This window comes from Eleutherodactylus coqui, chromosome 4, assembly GCF_035609145.1.
Source record: "Eleutherodactylus coqui strain aEleCoq1 chromosome 4, aEleCoq1.hap1, whole genome shotgun sequence".
In the NCBI taxonomy this organism is placed as follows: Eukaryota; Metazoa; Chordata; class Amphibia; order Anura; family Eleutherodactylidae; genus Eleutherodactylus; species Eleutherodactylus coqui.
This window is the reverse complement of record NC_089840.1, coordinates 287,249,417-287,270,174: the sequence shown is the minus strand read 5'-3', so window position 1 is coordinate 287,270,174 and position 20,758 is coordinate 287,249,417. Positions and strand designations below refer to the sequence as shown.

The 20,758-nt window shown below is 46.3% G+C and overlaps 1 protein-coding gene across 1 annotated transcript in view; it reads left to right on the top strand.

Moving 5' to 3' along the window:
* The window catches only part of LOC136626751 (zinc finger protein 850-like), an 85,833-nt gene that overhangs the window by 29,082 nt on the left and 35,993 nt on the right, over nucleotides 1-20,758 (top strand). Inside the window, exons 9-13 of the mRNA XM_066601757.1 lie at nucleotides 10,669-10,858; nucleotides 10,948-11,071; nucleotides 11,154-11,218; nucleotides 11,589-11,691; nucleotides 14,399-15,160. Of these exons, the coding sequence (XP_066457854.1) occupies nucleotides 10,669-10,858; nucleotides 10,948-11,071; nucleotides 11,154-11,218; nucleotides 11,589-11,691; nucleotides 14,399-15,160 (1,244 nt within the window). The remainder of the gene's footprint in view (nucleotides 1-10,668; nucleotides 10,859-10,947; nucleotides 11,072-11,153; nucleotides 11,219-11,588; nucleotides 11,692-14,398; nucleotides 15,161-20,758) is intronic.

Here is a 20,758-nt window from a genome sequence, read left to right as displayed (position 1 = left end):
GAACCAGTAACAGTATGCACTATACAGCCGGGATGCTTGTGAATGCTTTGTGCGCACTACTGGTCCCAGGCAGCCAAACTGATTATGCACAAAAGTGGAGTTGTAGTCCTAAAAAGGACTGTTGGGCTCATGGATAATGGATCTAACCTACACTAACGCTCTACCTCATTCACAGCAGCTCTGTCCCTCAGCTAATCCAGCCTCCATGTGAGGCGAGCATCAGGTGACCTGAGTTTTTATGATCCTAGGTCACCTGATCTGGCCAGCCAATCACTGCTATAGACGAGCACAGGGTTGGCACATCATAGCAGGAGGTCCCAAAGACTCCCCTGCTTGTTCATCGGCTAAAAAAGCCGCTAAACATGTGGGGAGGAGAGGGTGAAATTTTCTCGAACAAAGTGTGGTGCTCGCTTGAGTAACGAGTACTTTCAAGTATGCTAATGCTCGAACGAGCATCAAGCTCAGACGACCATGCTCGCTCATTTATAGTTATTAATAATAACTTTAGATGGATCGGTGATCCATGAATTATTCCAATTGTCAAATTGGGGCGGGGAAGGAATTTTTTTCCCTTAAGTGGGAAAAATTGGCTTCTACCTCATTGCAGGTCTTTTTGCCTTCCTCTGGATCAACATTGGGGTTGATAGGCTGGACTGGATGAGTATAAAAAGCTTATGCCAGGGGGCTAGATCATGTATATAAATTTGTTTTGCAGTTGTATATAATGTGGTTTAGGTATGGGTATGGGTACAGGTGGTGGTGGGGAAAACCCGAGGTGAACTTTTGCACCCAGGTCCTTGAGCTTTGAGCTTCCACCTGAAGGTAACACCTTATACTAAGGTGGAAATATCAGAATTAGGTAGGCTGGTAGATAGCGGAAACACAATTTTTTTTTTACTTTTGCATGGTAGATTGTGAGAGAGAATTTGATGTTATAAACAGTGGAAAACTATCACTGGTATTTTGCAGTAGTGAATCGGTGATGTCTTGGGAATAAATATATAATTGATTGCCATCGACATTGAGATGGTGCTGAAATCCAAATCTGCTGGTAGTTTGTCCAAAAGGGGCTGCGTACGTTGAAAAGAGGAGACATAGGACCAAGCCCCGAGAAACCTTAATATCAAGAGGAAAAGAAAAAGTAGAGCTGGCAAATGTTATACTGATCGAGTGGTCACAGAGATAGGAGGAGAACCAGACGGAAGCATTATCATTAACCCCTTAGTGACTAAGCCGTTTTCCGCCTTAATGACCAGGGGATATTTTTGAAATCTGACATGTCACTTTAACATAGAATAACCCCATAAAGGTTTTGCGTATCCCAGTGATTCTGACATTGTTTTTTCACCACATATTGTACTTCATTTAGGTGGTAAAAATAGACTGATTACAGTTTGTGTAAATCTATTAAAAGCACTAAAATTAGGAACATTTTCAAAAAATTTTCTTTTTTTTTACATTTTCAACTGCAATTTAGGACAGGTAAATTTAAAATTAGTGATTAACATTTCGAGGAACATTTTGTTTTCCTGCACCAAGCCAAGATTGCAAAGGCTCATAGGTGTCAGAATGATAGATACCCCCACAAGTGACCCTGTCTTAAAAAATACACATCTTAATGTATTCACTGAGGGGGTCAGGAGTATTTTGACCCCACAGTTTTTTTTCAGGAGTTAATGCAATTTTGAGGAGAAAGAATAAAATGTCATATTTTTGCAAAACGACAGATAACCCCCACAAATGACCCCATTTTGAAAACTAGAGCCCTTAACAAATTCATCTAGGGGTGTACTGCATATTTTGACCCCACAGTTTTTGAATGAATCTAAGCAAAGCAGAAGAAAAAAATTATGATTTTTATTTTTTTGAGCAGTTGTGTCATTTTAAAAAAAAGTTTTTTTTGTACAGCACACATATATAAACGAAGACTTTCACCCCAAAATGGATTACCTCGTTTGTCCTGTGTTCAGAAACATATATATTGTAGCCCCAATCTGCTTACTGAACACATGGCTAGGCCTATAATGGAGGGAACACTCGTTGACTTTCAGGGCACAACTGGATACATTCTAGGCCCCATTGCTCACTTGTGCGGAAAAAACATCGACTCCCTAAAATGCATGAACCCCCCCCCCTGCCCTAAATCTTATCCATCCTCCTCCCATATTTGCTGCAAACCCAACACTTTTTTGGGGGGTATTTCTTGACCTCAGCGGCAGGGACGGGGTGTAAAGTGCCATCTCTGAGTCTCTGTAAGCTTGCTGAGGTGCGGCGGTCTCACACAGAAGACGCTCAACAAGCTGCTCCTGGAACTGCAGGAAGGCGAGCGTTCCCGGGGCTTGTAAATTACGGATTACAGGTAGCGGTCTGAATAACGCCATACTCACATGGCCGGATGTGGAATCCGCTTGTGGAGGCTAGGAGCGCATCCCAGCTGCGAGCCCTGCCGTGTAATGTACTGCGTATAACTGTGTACAACACAGGCGGTCATGCGCAATGCACCTTTTTCTGTTTATATTTTTCATGCCGTCGCTTAACGATGACGCGGGTATCCGCAGCTCGTACACAATGCAGTTATCAGGGAGATTGTAAATTTCCCCAGCAATCCTCAGCGATTTAAATCTGGGGGCTTTAGGTACGTAATTTCATCGTCCCTTATGAATATGATCCATGAGGAGAGATGAAACTTAATTTTTTTTGCTACTTTACATGATCGCCGTTATCCATTGGATAACGACTATCATGTGACCGGGAACTGCATGCCATGGTCGACGGTGACATCTCCCTGCTCTCGGCTACCCGTGCTAGTCAAGGAGATTTCCAATCTCCCAGACCAATCGCGTCTTCTGCACATGCGCTGCTACTTTGGCGCACATGTGCAGAACATGGCGGCAGGTCCTTTCAGGACCAGATTGCTACGGGACATCACGGAGGATGGGAGGGAGTAATTTTAGTTTCCCTCATGAATGCGATCTGAGGAGAGCTGAAACTTTAACTTTATTTGACTTTTTATTTACTATTCCATTGGATAACAGGATCGTGTGACCGGGGTCACATTTTGCAGCCCCTCATGACAAATCCTCCAGGTTGTTGGTTACCTCTGGCAGCTGAGAGCAGGGAGCTGTCATGCTCACAGCCCCCCGCAGATTTAATCCACATGGCGAGCGTATTTTTACAGGCCTATGGATTACAGCTCAGCCAGCTGGGATGTAAAAAGGCAACTGGCTGGTCACTAAGGAAATAAAGGGGTTGTACCAAGATTACACATTAACCCCTATCCAAACCCTGTGAGATAACCCTCTGATTGGTGGGGTTCTCACCGCTGAGACCACAGCCAATCTCGAACATTACACACATGCACGCCCCCCAAAATAGACACTAAACACACATATACAGCCTCCTTGTAGGCTCCGCTCCTCCATCTCGCACACACTTCGCTCCTGTCTCGCACACGCTCGGCTCCGCTCCTCCGTCTCGCACACGCTCGGCTCCGCTCCTCCGTCTCACACACGCTCGGCTCCGCTCCTCCATCTCGCACACGCTCGGCTCCGCTCCTCCATCTCGCACACACTCGGCTCCGCTCCTCCATCTCGCACACACTCGGCTCCGCTCCTCCATCTCGCACACACTCGGCTCCGCTCCTCCATCTCGCACACACTCGGCTCCGCTCCTCCATCTCGCACACACTTCGCTCCGCTCCTGTCTCGCACACGCTCGGCTCCACTCCTCCGTCTCACACACGCTCTGCTCCGCTCCTCCGTCTCAGACACGCTCGGCTCCGCTCCTCCGTCTCGCATACGCTCGGCTCCGCTCCTCCGTCTCACACGCGCTCGGCTCCGCTCCTCCGTCTCACACGCGCTCGGCTCCGCTCCTCCGTCTCACACACGCGCTCGGCTCCGCTCCTCCGTCTCACACACGCGCTCGGCTCCGCTCCTCCGTCTCACACACGCGCTCGGCTCCGCTCCTCTGTCTCACACGCGCTCGGCTCCGCTCCCCCGTCTCGCACACACTCAGCTCCGCTCCTCCGTCTCGCACACGCTCGGCTCCGCTCCTCCGTCTCACACACACTCGGCTCCGCTCCTCCGTCTCGCACACGCTCGGCTCCGCTCCTCCGTCTCACACACACTCGGCTCCGCTCCTCCGTCTCGCACACGCCCGGCTCCGCTCCTCCGTCTCGCACACGCTCAGCTCCGCTCCCCTGTCTCACACACGCTCGGCTCCGCTCCTCCGTCTCGCACACGCTCGGCTCCGCTCCTCCGTCTTACACGCGCTCGGCTCCACTCCTCCGTCTCACACGCACTTGGCTCCGCTCCTCCGCCTCACACGGTCGGCTCTGCTCCTCCGTCTCGCACACACTCGGCTCCGCTCCTCCGTCTCGCACAGACTCGGCTCCGCTCCTCCGTCTCGCACAGACTCGGCTCCGCTCCTCCGTCTCGCACACGCTCGGCTCCGCTCCTCCGTCTCACACACACTCGGCTCCGCTCCTCCGTCTCGCACACACTCGGCTCCGCTCCTCCGTCTCACACACACTCGGCTCCGCTCCTCCATCTCGCACACGCCCGGCTCCGCTCCTCCGTCTCGCACACGCTCAGCTCCGCTCCCCTGTCTCACACACGCTCGGCTCCGCTCCTCCGTCTCGCACACGCTCGGCTCCGCTCCTCCGTCTTACACGCGCTCGGCTCCACTCCTCCGTCTCACACGCACTTGGCTCCGCTCCTCCGCCTCACACGGTCGGCTCTGCTCCTCCGTCTCGCACACACTCGGCTCCGCTCCTCCGTCTCGCACAGACTCGGCTCCGCTCCTCCGTCTCGCACAGACTCGGCTCCGCTCCTCCGTCTCGCACACGCTCGGCTCCGCTCCTCCGTCTCGCACACGCTCGGCTCCGCTCCTCCGTCTCGCACACGCTCGGCTCCGCTCCTCCGTCTCACACACGCTCGGCTCCGCTCCTCCGTCTCACACACCCTCGGCTCCGCTCCTCCGTCTCACACACCCTCGGCTCCGCTCCTCCGTCTCACACACACTCGGCTCCGCTCCTCCTTCTCACACACACTCGGCTTCGCTCCTCCGTCTCACACACCCTCGGCTCCGCTCCTCCGTCTCACACACCCTCGGCTCCGCTCCTCCGTCTCACACACACTCGGCTCTGCTCCATCCACTCTCTGAATACATCCTCACACAGCAGAGTCCTGCATCCACTGAGCAGATAGACCTGGTCATGTGACCCCTTGTCTCCTCCCACACACTGATCACATGATGGTGACATCATCACAGGTCCTGTAAGCACAGAACAACCCCACGGCTCCTGTCCGGCTGCAGGTGGAGGTATGTGGGGTCACCAGCACTGGGGGGCAGATTCTACATGTGTGAGCCCGCAGTGTGTGGGCCAATGACCCTGCACACTTGCTTTCTTCTGTATTCCTAAGGTGACCAGATGTCCCTATTTATGCAGGACAGTCCCGCTTTGGGACCTTGTGCTGCAGGTTCCCGTCCAGTAATCACTCTGTGGTGCCGCAGCTGGATGCACACACTGACGGCAATGTGTGCCTCCGGCTGTGGAGACCAGGAGGAGGGTAAGTTTATGGGTCTTAGGGGAGCGCAGTACTATTGGGGCTTCTGTGGGGGGCACTATTATTGCTGGGGCTACTGGGGGGAGGTCACATGTGACATATGTCATGTATCGGCCTGGTGGTATCCACACCCATATGTCGTATAGATCATCATATTCGTATCTGACCTGCTTTATCATTCGGGATGGTTTTTCAATGTATAAAAAGTCTTGCTGTCTGTGAGTTTACAGATCAGTTGTCCCCAAAAAATGAAGAATTCAGGTTAGCAGCCCTGACTGGGGCAGATTGATGGGAGCCCATAGCAGCCAATGACAGCGCAGCTCTCATGAAGAGCTCTGTTGGAATTATAAGCTGGATTGTGATTGGTTGATATGTGCGACAGGGACTGTTTTATGAATCTTCCATCATCTGTCTTGGGGTCACTGGGACAGATTCAGGGTGGTTTCAAACGGGTGATTGTGACATCACCGCAAGAAAATCACGGCAAAATTGTGTCTTTGTTCCCGCGAAGTCAGCAGGAGTTTCTAATGTTAAAAATGCATCGCACGAAAATCACAACTTGGTGCTCCCTCTCTGCAGGGGAAGGAGGCTGGAAGAGTCGGGATCAGTGCTCTGAGCTCCCGCCCTCTCTCTGCAGCAGTCTCTGCTCCGACCTCTATGTAGTGGCTGGTGCTTGTAACTGCAAGTATGGCTCTCGTTGAAATTAACGTGAGCCATGCCTGCAGTTACAAGCGCCGGCCACTACATGGAGATTGGCGCAGGGACTTCCGCTCCAACCACTGTGTAATAGTGACACTGTTGATGGGCGCCCAATGCTGATCAATCGGGGTCCCAAGCCACGGACTCCAGCCAATCAACCATTGATGACGTAACCGGGGACCAGGTCATCACTAGTATTCTCCCTAGAAAACCCCTTTAGTTCCAACACTTTTTTTTAAATTTAATTTTCGCCATTGATCAAGCTGTTCGAGGGCTTTTTTTTGTGTTTTTTTTTCCAGGAAGTAGCGTGGAGCGTTGTGATGTCTACGGATTGGCCTCTACCATGTCTTATTGGCTCTATGCAGACAGTTGGTGTCGCACCTTGACTTCCCTTTAATATTGAAGCGCCAAGCTGATCTGTATTTATTAACTCTTGTGATGCCAGGTGAGAGGACTTGGGAAGTCGCTGTCTGACCTCTAGATTTACTGCTTTATACTGACATCACCGTTGTGGCCCCTGATCTGCTATAGAGGAGATGTGACATGCTGTGGCCCCCAACATGGAGGAACGGCCCTGGCAAACTATTCACCTCCTGATCCAACCTGCATAAAGAGAGAACAGAAGGCCTACACTTTATCTCTAGTAATTGTATTATTATAGGGGATTTTATATGATGTTACATTGTCTCGTCTTCTTCCCATTCAGGATCCTCGGCTGATATCTTCTATATCAGATAATTATCCTGATTGACCCGACAAGGATGGAGAGGAACCGGGACAAGATGGCGGAGAGTATATTCACCCTCACCCTAGAGATACTCTTCCAGCTTACAGGAGAGGTGAGAGATTCTGGGGGTGACGTCACGTTCCATCAGTCTTATCTATGTTAACTAGAGATGAGCGAGCACCCAAATGCTCGGGTCCGCGTTATTCGAGTCGAGCTTTTCGTAAAATTCAAGAGCTCTACTCAACGAACCCCATTGACTACAATAGGAGACTCGAGCATTTTGTATGTTGGACGCTGGGTGCCGAGTTTTTTTTTTTCTCTAGGTTTCTCTGTGTTTGTGTCTCTGTCTCTCTTAAAAAATTTGGTATTGACGCGTGCTGCGTCGCGGCGGGGAGGAGCCAAATACTGGGGCGGGGTCGAACACTGCTTGATGCTCGCTCAAGTAATGAGCACCATCGAGTAAGCTAATACTCAAACAAGCATCAAACTTGGCAGAGTATGTTCGCTCAACTCTAATGTTAATCCTTTCAGGACCAGAGATTTGTCATTTTTGTGCGTTTTTTTTTCATCCCTGTCTGTTCTATGGATTAGTACAATTAGGAGGATACTGAATTTTATATAGGCTTTTCCCCCTATTTTTAAAATGTAAATAATTTTTCTTAAACAAAAATTGCTTTCCATCGCAAGACCTCTAACTTTTTTATTTTAGAGTAAAGGCCCATTTACACTGGACGTATGTCAGGCAAACGATGCCCGACACTCGTCCCTGTGTGTACTCGCTCCCGTGCTCCTGCACAGGAGCGAGTATCACTGGCTCGCTCAGCAGGAGGCCGTGGCAGCTGGAGGAGAGTTCTCTCCTCGCTCTCCCCTGCCCCTCTCCATTCACTTAAAGGGGTTGTACCGAGAAAGCAAGTGACGGTAAGCACTTCTGTATGGCCATATTAATGCACTTTGTAATGTACATCGTGCATTAAATATGAGCCATACAGAACTTATTCACTTACCTGTTCCGTTGCTGGTGTCCCTGTCTCCATGGTGCCGTCTAATTTCAGCATCTAATCTCCCGATTAGACGCGCTTGCGCAGAAGGGTCTTCTCCCTTCTCTTGGGTCTCGGCACGAGTGGAGTTCTGGCTCCGCCCCCTTCTACGCATCATCGCGTAGCTCCGCCCCGTCACGTGTGCCGATTCCAGCCAATCAGGAGGCTGGAATCGGCAATGGACCGCACAGAGCCCACGGTGCACCATGGGAGAAGACCCGCGGTGCATCGTGGGTGAAGATCCCGGCGGCCATCTTGCTAAGGTAAGGAAGAAGTCGCCGCAGCGCGGGGATTCGGGTAAGTACTAAACGGTTTTTTTTTTTTAACACATGCATTGGGTTTGTCTCGCGCCGAACGGGGGGGCCTATTGAATTTTTTTTAAAAAACGGTTCGGCGCAGGACAACCCCTTTAACACAGCGGCCATTTAGTACTGAACAGCTGCTGTTTACACTGAACAATTATTGTTTAGGATTTTATGCAGCTTAAACGATAGACAATGATTGCTCAGTGAAAACAGCAGCTGTTCAATACTGAACAGCCGCTGTGTTAAGTGAATGGAGAGGGGCAGGGGAGAGCCAGGAGAGAAATGTCCTCCAGCCCTCCGACCCCCTTCTGGCTGCTCTATGAGTGAGCCAGCAGTACTCGATCCTGTGTGACAGTAAGTAAGTGCAGGGATGAGTGATGGGCATCGTTTGCCCGACATTCGTCCAGTGTAAATGTAGCTGTAGTTTTTTATTACCACCATTTTGCGTTACATACAATAAAATGTTACATTCATTAAAATATTTTTGATCATTTATTATTCAAATTTTTTGTGGAGCCGGGATTCCAACAAGAATTGTAATTCTAGCATTCCATTCCCTTTTTTTTTATTATTACGGCCTTCGCTATGCAGGATTAGTATTGTAATATTTTATTATATATACATAGTATGTGGGGTTTTCTAATTGTTTAGTATTTTATAGGAAAAATGGGAAAAGGTTTTGATTTTTTTTTTTTTTTAACTTTTTTTACGCTTTTATTATTCACACAGGGGACTCGAACTTGCAGTCATTTAATCGCTCATACTTTATACTCGAGTACTTCAGTTTTGCAGTATACAACAAATTCTGATGACAGGCATCTATGCATGGGAGCCCTTAGCAGGCTCCAGACTGTGATGCTAGCCCATCAGCACCCTCAGATTGTACCATTGGGGGTTGTCGATGAGGTGCAGGAAGGAGTCCTGCTGCCTGCTTAGATGCGCGGTCAGCTTTGTCAGCGGCACCTAAACACCTAATCGTGGCAGTTACCAGTGGCTGTTAGCTATCAGAAACAGTTGATGGCTTCCAGATATGGAATTAACTAATCAGCTGTTTGCTAGTTGATGCGCTTATGCGCTGAGCTGATTTCTGCAGTAAGCAGACAGCTCCGTTCGACACCGGGCTCGGTATTGTAGGCTAATTTCCCAGTGAAATGAATAGGAACTTCGCCTGTAATTCCAAATTCTGCCACTGCAATGGAAACGGAGCTATCTGCTTGCTGTAAAAATCAGCAAAGCACATTGGCGCACCGACCGGCTAAGAGGTTTTCAACGAGGGTCCTGGTTGACAGACAGCTGTCAAACTACTCTTAATGACCTATTCTGAGGATAGGGCATGAATAGTTTAAAAACTGGACAACCACCTTTAAAGGGACCCTCTAGGCCTGGAGAAACAAAGATGGCCAAACTACTTCTCTGACGACCTGATGCACACTGTACATGGTATGCCTCAATAGTCTGACCCTACATGCTCTCAGGTCGTACAGTAACTCACTCATATTATGTGGTAGATGGCAGTTCTACATAAGCTCTGTGGATCGTGTAAGTGATTACAGTACAGTTACCTTTAGTGACTCACAGGTGACGTCTGTATGTGAATGACTCAAAAGGATGGAGTTCATATTCGCGCATCTTGCAACCCACAAAACTCGTGCGAGATACTCACCGCATGCACGTAGCCTTAGGCGAATAACAGGGAGGAAAAACAGAGCAGGGCAATCAGCGCACTTGTGGATGTTGGAACTCTCTCTAACTCTTTCAAACTGATGCAGATGAATATTTATTTCATTATAGTCACATGCTGTGTTGTTGCTATTAGCAAATGGTGACAAGACTAAAAAATCTTGTCGCCATTTGAAAAGGAGTGGGCAGATTGATGACCACTTTGGTCTCCATCTGGAGCGCTGATCTAATGCTGCTGTTTTATTTATCCAGATACAGCAATGATGTCAAGTCGACAAATGTGACTGCTGGCCTATATAGCAGTAATTATATGGTATTATTAATGCTGTAGCCAGTAATTATCTGCTGCAGTCATATGTTGTTGACACGACATTACTGCTTCATCTGGGTAAGCAAAGCCCGTCAAGGAGAACAATAGTATACAAAGTCAATTTGTTAGCAGCACAATTTATGCCCACATTGGGTCGGACAGGTCTCCAGCAAAGCCCCACGTGGTCCTGATCCAAAAGTAGACCAAAAATGTAGCAAATCCAGAGAAATAGCAACGGAGGCAGCAGTTCAGGTGCAAATAAGGTGATCCTTTATTCCTCCCAACACAGACAAACGACGTTTCGACTCATGGAGTCTTTGTCAAGTACTTGACATGTGTTTCCCCATAAACAGGATTACACGGTAGTGAAGAAGACTTCTAGTGATGGCTGTCAGGCCCCGGTGTCTGATGGATGGGGAAGACCCCTGAGCCCAATCACAGGGCCTCCACCTCACCCCCTGATACTGGAGGAGATCAGTGAGCAGAAGATCCTAGAGCTCACCAACAAGATGATTGAGCTGCTGACTGGAGAGGTGACGCTGCTGGGAATGCTGGGACATTATACAGTAACACTATGGCGGTATAACGTGTCTGGGTGATGACGGTATCATTGTGTTGTCAGGTTCCTATAAGGTGTCAGGACGTCACTGTCTATTTCTCCATGGAGGAGTGGGAGTATTTAGAAGGACACAAGGATCTATACAAGGACGTTATGATGGAGGACCACCAGCCCCCCCTATCACCAGGTAATAGACAGGACTAAATCCACACGGCCTTTATTATTTGTATGTAGAGAATGAATTCAGTGGCTGTCTGTGTTTTCTGCAGGTAGATCCAGTAAGAGAACAGCAGCGGAGAGATGTCCCCAGCCTCTTCTTCCACAGGATGATCAGGTAGATGGAGAGAAGGTCTCATGAAATCTCCCCTCTGGTCTGTAGGACAGCTGGGAAGGTCTTGTGTTTAGTCTTATTATATGATTGATACTTGTGTAATGAGAAAGCTGGAGATGGCAGGATTACAGCCGACCGCAGACATTAGATCTCCGCATCTTATCACTATTTTCTGGTTCTGGAGACTTCTGGTGGGAATAAAGAAGCAACAGGTTGGAGTTATACAGGAGACCTGCAGCTATTTGGCCCAGATCACTACTGCTGTCATGTCATTCCGGCTCCTCATACTAATTAATGACCTTTTCTGGCCATATAAAACCTTCCACACAATTTCTCCAACTGTGTGATGACTTTTACAATATTTATTTCACAGCTGGTGAAACTGGAGGAAGATCCGATCCCTATTGATGCTACAGAGACACATGTGAGGGGGGATCAGCCGTGTAAGGAGGAGATCCCTACAGATAACCCCCCAGGTGAGACTACATGTAGAAAACATCACAGATTCTCCTCACTTCACGCTGGGAGCTCGATATCGGGCCGTGAATTCCCCGAGGATACGAGACGTTTTCATGTTGAAACAGCCTCACATCATTTCGGGGATGAAGGGAACCTCTGCCATTGCTGGCAACTCAGGTTCGCAGAGTTTCTCCCATTGTTTTCAATGAGAGACCTTGCATCGTATCGCGTGCACCTAGCATGTGAAAACAGTGGGCGCTTAGGGTTCATATTTGCGCATCCCTCAACGCACAAATCTTGCGTGATTCTGATGGCCGTGGGAAGGCAGCCTGACTGTAACAGTTTTGTTTAGTTTTTTGGTTTTTTTTGCTGAATCTTTTAAGCTCTTTTTTTTCTGCTGTATATTCCATTTTTCAGACAAAATACAAATTAAATATGGATGCAAGGCCGAATGCACACGACCAGGTTGGCTGGCATCACAGCAGGAAATGCCTTCATCCTATCGCAATGGGGCCGGCCTCATTGAAAGCAATGGGAGAACACTGCTATACTCTGTGACAGCAGTGGCAGGGGATTCACTGCAGGGATGAAGGAATTCCCTGCCGCTGCTGTCACATAAGAACAGTGTTCTCCCATTGCTTTCAATGGGGCCAGCAGCAGCAATGGAAGCAATGGGCAATATCGCAGGATGATAGAACATGCTGTGATGTGTCTCTCGCATAGCATTGCATTGCGGTGCTATGCAGGAAAACATCGCTTGTGTGTATGAACCCATTCAAATGAATGAGATTAATATTTGTGCATCTCGCAATGCACAAATCTCACATAATTTTATCGCCCGTGTGAAACCGGCCTAAAATTGATGAATGAATAGATAATGTGATGCGTGCTTACTAGAGATGAGCGAGCGTACTCGCTAAGGCACATTACTCGAGCAAGTAGTGCCTTAGCCGAGTATCTCCCCGCTCGTCTCTAAAGATTCAGGGGCCGGCGTGGGTGACAGGTGAGTTGCGGCGGGGAGCGGGGTGAGAGAGGGAGAGAGATCTCCCCGCCCGCCCCCGAATCTTTAGAGACGAGCGGGGAGATACTTGGCTAAGGCACTACTCGCTTGAGTAATGTGCCTTAGCGAGTATACTCGCTCATCTCTAGTGCTTACATTCTTACACTGATAAGAATAAAAGAATTTGGACAAAATGACAAAATTTGGTCTCCAGGAAACTCCCCCACTACGAAGGATAACTCGGTCAGCTTTGTGCTCTTTTAAGAGCTTCAGACTTGGCAGGATGTATTCTTGAATAACAAGTGTAACTTACCTGCATGCATTGCACCTCCCTTGTTGGGTAGCACCTCCTGTAGGAATGCCTGTCCTTTTGGGTAGCACCTCCCTTCTGTTGCTGCTTCCCGAGGGCTGAAGCTCGGAAGGTGGTGTGCCCCAGAATTAAATGAAGTTATGCTTTATATAGCACACTGCCAGGACCTGAGAGTGATCACCGCGATCCTTCAGGCCTGGACACACAAAGATAGACCAACCACTGCACTTACTACCTGATGCACCCTGTGCATAAGTATGCATCAGGAGTCTGAAGATACCTTTACATGGGCCAACTAATCACTCAAACGAGCAGTTATGGGCAACTGTTGTCCCATGCACACACAGCCCCTGATAGGGCACTGAATGAGAAGTTTCTCAGTAGTCACTCGCCACTGTGTTTCTTCTTACTCTGAAGGAGGCCAACAGGATCATCCACTCCTCCTCCAGGGAAGGAAGGAGCATGGGGGCTCAGTACTTAGCACTGTTGCTTTGCAGCGGTGTCCTAGATTCAGATCTGTCCAAGGAGATCTGCATGGAGTTTGTATGTTTATCCCTGTGTTTGTATGTGTTTCTTCATAATAATTACCTTAAAGTGCATACATTACATTACTCAAGAAGACCATACAATCTCCATGCAGATGTTGTCCTTGGTCAGATTTGAACCTTGGACCGCAGTGCAGCAAGGTGACAGTGCTAACTACTAAGCCACATTAGACCACCTTTTAAGGGAGAAGGTTCAACTAAAATGAACTGCCTTAGCTGCAGGTTCCTGCCAAACTGAAAGTTTTGCCAAAGTCAACCCGAAACAAGGTTTGACTGTTTTGGTTCGCCCAACACTATTCTTTAAAGCTCTCACAGGGAGACGTCTTTTCTCTTACTACCCTGTTTCCCTGAAAATTAGACATACCCTGAAAATAAGACATAGCATGATTTTTCTGATTTTTTTGAAGATGCAAAATAATTTTTCAGGCTCTTTGAGGATGCTTGAAATATAAACCCTACTCCAAAATTAAGCCCTGCTAACAGTTAATTTAAAAGGTCAATTTAAATAGTGTCCAGGCAGCTATACATGTAAAAAAGTTTAACCTTTTTGAACAAAAATTAATATAAGACACTGTCTTATTTTCGGGGTAGCACGGGTATATTACCAACGTCTTTTGTGAACCATAGATAGTGGTTTCTTTTCCTTTTGCTAATTTGTTTGATATAAAGTTTTTAGTTGCCTTTGAGATGGCTATTTTTAATAGTGTCCCCTGGGCACACACTCCTGCTGCTCTATTACACCTTGTTAATAATTTTTTTAAAAAGCCAACCCTCCCATATCCTTGAAATTATAGAAATGCTATAAAATATCACTACAACTGAAAGCTTATACTATTCAGAAATAATGCAATCCTTTTTATTCTTGGCAGCTGATGAAAACAGGAGCACAGAAGGACGTCTGATATCAGCCTATTGTAAAGTGGAAGATGATGGTTTCATACAATACACATATGAAGAGCCTGCAATTATCCCAGATATACCCTCAGCCCTTCACAGCAAAGATCTATCATCTGATCCTTTTATAGAGGTTCCATCTTCTGATTTATCACAGGCTATTAATCAAAATAAAATTTACAGAAGGGATTTTGAACATCAAAGTTTTCTCACAGGGGAGAAGCCATATTCATGTTCAGAATGTGGGAAATCTTTTCCAGCTAAAGCACATCTTGTTAAACACCAGAGAATTCACACAGGACCGAAGCCATATTCATGTTCTGAATGTGGTAAATGTTTTGCAGCTAAATCAGATCTTGTAAAACACAAGAGAATTCACACGGGGGAGAAACCATATTCATGTTCAGAATGTGGAAAGAGTTTTAACCAGAAAGCACATCTTGTTAGACATCAGAAAACTCACACTGAGGAGAAACCATATTCATGTTTTGAATGTGGAAAATGTTTTACAATGAAATCATATCTGGCTACTCATGAAAGAATTCACACAGGAGAGAAGCCACATTTATGTACGGAATGTGGGAAATGTTTTAGCCATAGGTCACATCTTATTAAACATCACAGAATTCACACAGGGGAAAAACCATATTCATGTTCTGAATGTGGGAAGCGTTTTAACCAAAGGTCACATCTTATATCACATAGGAAAATTCACACGGGGGAGAAGCCATATACCAGTTTTGAATGTGGGAAATGTTTTACAGATAAATCAGTTCTTGCTTAACATGAAAGAACTCACACAGGAAAGAAGCCATGTTCATGTTCAGAATGTGGGAAATGTTTTAAACAGAAATCAGAACTTCTTCACCATTAAAAATCTCCGATGGAGGAGAAGCCATTTTTATTGTCTAAATGTGTGAAATCTCTTCTTAACCCTTGGGTATGCAGTGCTACAAATGATGATATCTTTGCAATTACTTTGTATATCATAACTATTTTTCACTTGGTTTTTGATCCAACACACATGGGGTTTTCATTTGCTTAATCGGTTAAATAAATGCTAAGGTTTTTTTCTTAAATTATGCATAGACAAATAACTAGAAACATGGAAAACCATACTTTTTGGTTACTTTTCTCACTACAGTTTTTTGATTAGTAGTACATTTGCATATACCTAGAACAAAATATGTTACCTCAGTTCTCTGGAGCAAAAGAGTATCTGAATTGTGTATTTAACCCACAGCCAGGACATGCTTGCCAAATAATAATGTGGTACATTACTATTGCGTAACTTTTTTATGTTGCCATCCTGTCTATGCAATGGTAAACTGTAGTTGAAAAGGCATAATAGGCCCCAAAAGTAATAAAAAAAACTTGCCAAGATATTCAACAACGGTCATATTTTAATCACATTTTCCTTTTTTTTCCTTTTTGTTAGAAGCTGGAACCAAAAAAATATTTTTTTTTTTCACTTTTCTGTTAATTGATTTGAAATTACAGAATACACAGTGCACTAAGGAAAAGCAGCCCAATATTAATATAGTACGAAGATACCCCACTTGTGCATGCCAAGGCATTTTATAGTGCCCAGAGGTCAGGGACCCAGTACTGTGCAAAAACTTTAAACAGGCGTGGAAAAAATGCTGCAAAGTACCAGATTAAAAGATGCAAGTTTTTTAGCAAAAAAAAAAAAAAAATCTTGCTAACAAATATGTGCATGTTTTTGCCTGATGTCAGGAGGGTCCGGCAGCACCAAACCCCTCTGGCCACTACCATGAACAGCGCTTTTGTGCTGTTCATTAGGACCTCCAGGAGTACTTTACCTCCCTCCGTAGCCTCGGTCTGCCTGTTGCTGATTATCACAGGCTCTGACCTTTCAGGATCAGCGCTGCATTTACAGGATGTAAGCCTCCTGCGGACGGCTGGGTCGGATCCTGCTGCGAGAATTCTCGCTGCGGGATGTGAGCCATGCCCCTGTAGTGACCACTGCAACTCGCCTCCTCCCACCGTCTCCCCGCTGTGCTATGTGACGTTTCTGTGCGGGCCTCTTCGATTATGTAATGCAATCCTATGGCAGTGGCGGGATTTCCCGCAGAATTTCCGCTCGTGTGCAGGAGGCTGTACAGTAATGTGGATGTCAGGGGAGAGGTCAAAGCCTAGTGGGGTTGCAGCCCCACTAGAGGTACTGGACCAGTGCAACAGCCGAGCAAAGCGCGCCAAAGTGAGGGAGACCACGAGGGTTGCAGAGGGGTTGTCACAGATGGCTCTATGGCACCTTCAGACAGTGGCGCCACAGGTGCTTTGCTCGGGGGTTGTGCAGCGACCCAAGGAATGTACTATGGTACGCTTACAGGAAGGCCTGTTTTGTCACGCGTGACACCAGTACTCCAGCTGGACCCTTGGAATGGAATGCGGAAGAAATAACTGAGACAAGTCCAGTAGTTTATAGTAGTAATCTGGGAGTATGCAGATTTACTAAGCTGAATTTTTGTAACAGTAGAAAATATAATCTCCACATCAGTAGTTTGGAATGTTACAAGCAGATGCGTCAGTAATCAGTGATTTGAAATTGATGAAGAATACAGTAATATTGACTAAATTAAGAACTGACTTCAGCACTCTCTCCTTTCCTTTTCTCTGAACTGATTTGAAAGACCATTTCCCCACTAGTTGTTTTAACTGCCGGGATGATTAAAGTTTAGTAGAGTGTAGGTAAAGCAGAGTGAAAAGTGGCGGTAAGACTAATCCTGGCTTTGAGTTCATCAGGTTGTTCTGACTCACTGTTAGTAGAAGACAGACGTCAGAAAGGACCTCCTTCTCTCTGCTGTAGGGTGCCAAGGGATTGGAATCACACCTCACTCAACCTCGGGATGAACGTGCTGCTACTGCTGACTTTCTCCTGCATGAGAACCTCCACCTCTCCGACATGACTGGACTACAACCACTCCTCTCTCACTCCTGTATCTGCCTAACTGCTCACTGACTCCTCCTTTTATCTCCTCTGTTTCTTTCCCGCACTTTCTGGACTCCTCCCACTCTTGCATAGGGACTTGTGTTGTGGCTTTCCTTCCCTTGGACTCTGCACCAGGGAGATTGAAGCTGACTATCAGCCAATAGGATACCAGATGACATCAGAGCTAAGCTCTAGGCTTAGTGGAGGGAAGGGGAGAAACAGGGTTTCTCCTGCAGACGGCATCTTCTATGTCCATGGACAGCACATAGTCAAATGAAGAGGTAAGGCAGCACAAGGGAAATAATCTTCTTACCAGTCGATTTTCATATAAAAGGTCAAATCTTTTATTGTAGTCCAAAGATTAATACAACGCGATGTTTCGACCAATAGTCTATGGTCTTTGTCATGCTTGACAAAGACCATAGACTATTGATCAAAACGTTGCGTTGTATTAATCTTTGGACTACAATAAAAGATTTGACCTTTTATATGAAAATGCTTGATAAAGACCATAGACTATTGGTTGAAACGTCGCGTTGTATTAATCTTTGGACTACAAGAAAAGATTTGACCTTTTATATGAAAATCGACTGGTAAGAAGATTGTTTCCCTTGTGCTGCCTTACCTCTTCGTTTGACTATACCTGTTTGTTGGTCCCTGAAGTCCGGCATCTGGGTAGATGTACACAGTTGGATTTTCTCCCACAGTAGTAGCTGTTTCTGTATGCTGTTGATCTCCCATTCCAAGGGCGGCACATAGACAGGTGAGACAGGACAAGTGTTGGTGTGAGTGTTCTGTAGGACTTTCTGGGCCACTGCACCAGCATTACTACTGGGATGACTGGGGGCCACTATTTTTACTGGAGGATGTAAGGGACAGCAAGTGTGGACCCACTGTGCGAACCAACAGGTTTGACTTTGAGCTAAACCTGAGGGCATTATCCTGCTGACTCTCCGATCTTCACCCTTTAACCCCTGTACAGGGATCTAGCCTTACAGTGGAGAGCCAAGCAGGCCACTACCTCTTGGAGTAGTCCCAATGTGGTTGGGAGCTGACCCTTGGGGGTCAGCAGCACTGGTGTGAGCACCGTGCAAACAGACAGGATATACAGACGGGAACGGGGGCAGAGACAGGACCAACACAGAGCAAATGGGTAGGTAATGGATCATGGAACAAGGAAAATAGCAAGGCAGGAAATTGTGCAGACACACTAGCATGGCAGTGGACCTACGCTGGCAGCAGGAGCAAAACACACCAACGCTCAGACAATGAGGGAGGGTTCCCAGCTCAGCTAAACATGGAGATAATTGCCCATTAACCTACAGCTAAGCTGGGAGCACTGGAAAAGGTAACCCCTGCAGTACTGGCGAGAAGTGTGCAGCAGTTCACACTACAGATAAAGTAGGATGACACCCGCGTCTGCCATAAATAGCAGGAGGAAGACATGTATGAGTAGCTAGCCTAAGGGAGGGCACTATTGCTACTAGAGACACCATACTACTGGTGGGTACTATTACTACTGGGATCCCAGGGGGCCACTATTTCTACGTACTATAGGGGCTACTGAGAAGGAACATAATTACTATTGAGACCTCTGTGGCTATCCAAGTCAAGTTGAAACTAAATACTCCAACTCTTTATCCCACGAGGAAAGTTTTATTTGGTATGAAATATTTGTATCCTATTTTCTGTTGTCTAAACCTGGGTGCATCTTATAGTCCCGAAAAATACGGTAAGAATGTTTTCAGAAACAGAAGTGCAAATGGTTTATTTTAATCAATTAACAAAATGCAAAGTGAATGAACAAAAAAAGAAATGTTATGTGTGACCGCCCTTTGCCTTCAAAACAGCATTGTTTCTTATAGGTACACTTGCACAGAGTTTTTGAAGATTATGTGCTTGTGTTTCAGTCTATATTCTTTATTCTTTAAAAGATAACATATCTCCTCAGCCTCTGGAGGTGAGGGGAAGCTAGTTAGCATGATGCATATAAATGGTGAGGATAGATCTACACCAAGGATCCCAGACTTTGTGGAATTTGGACACTTTATGGTTTTGAGAAAGAGATAATTAAGCATATCACTGCACTGAGACTACGAAGTCTCCTATCCTTCCATATCATCGCTGTAAAAGGGAAGTCTAGGTTTGAGTTTGTACTGTGATGAGCTCTGTTATGGTTTCTATAGTTATATAATCTAGATGGTATAAGGGCTACTGCCTACATTACTGCAGTTTGTGTATTTCTCTATGGAATGTTGTATGTGACTTCCTATTGGCTGCAAAGCTCAGGTGGGAGATCTGGAGGGCTTGAGATCATAGAGAGCTGTAAGCTGGAGAGCAATTCTAATGGTACTAAGCCTTAAGAAAGACTACATTGCCGAAAGAGAGAGCTGCTAAAGGAGTGAAAAGTTGGCTTGGGGAGCTGTGCGAGACGTGTCCTGAATAATCGGAGCTTTTTAGAGACAGACAGTTGTACAAGAGAGGAGGCAGCTGGTGTTTGAGAAGTGCAGCCCCATAATGCACTGGAACTGATGTTGCAGAGAGAACAAAGCTGCAGGGACTTCAGCTAGAGAGACTGCTACAAAGGATTCACATCATCCTACAGCTCTGCGAATTGTGGTACCCTGAACACGCCTCCATAGAAACAAGTCATTACAGTACTGAACACACTGGAGATATGCAAGTGAGGTGGGTTCTCAATAAAAGGCCCAACGTGTGCACAAGAGTAGTGAGTTAAAAGCAGGCCTGCCAGTTAAAATATGCAAGCTCAAGCCAACACCAGAAGAACACCTATTCATCCACTAGTTGTGCACACGTTCTTGGACAGCAGTTGCATTACTTTTGCTTGTGTTTCTCACACTTTTGGTAGTTTTTAGATTCTGGTTCCTCAAAACAGATGCTGTACATGTGAAATTAAAACAAATGGAGGGTGGTTTCAAAGGTTTTAAAGAAGCTAACAAAAGAGATACTGCATTATCTTTTTACTTCACGTTTATCTTGGCAAAATCAGCTTCTTCTTCAAACTCCTCTAGGAACACAGGAACCCCTAATAACGGGATGATATTGTGAGAAACTGGAACATTGGTCTGGTTCATCCTCATCTTATCAATGGTGACCCTGATGTGATTTGAACACGCAACCTTCTAACTCCGTCTTTTGAACTCTACTCATCAATATGAATTAGCTAATCAAGTGCAGATCTGGTTTATTGACCACGTCTACTTCTGCTGCCTGTCCTGACCCTCATCTTGTTTCTTATTTGCAAAAGAATTCTGCATGTTCTAACTTTGGCTCTGTTCTTGGTCTACAGTACACCCGCTGGTACCATATCATAAAAAACCTACTCAAGTTGCACCAGCTGTCTCATATCGGAGATTATTTC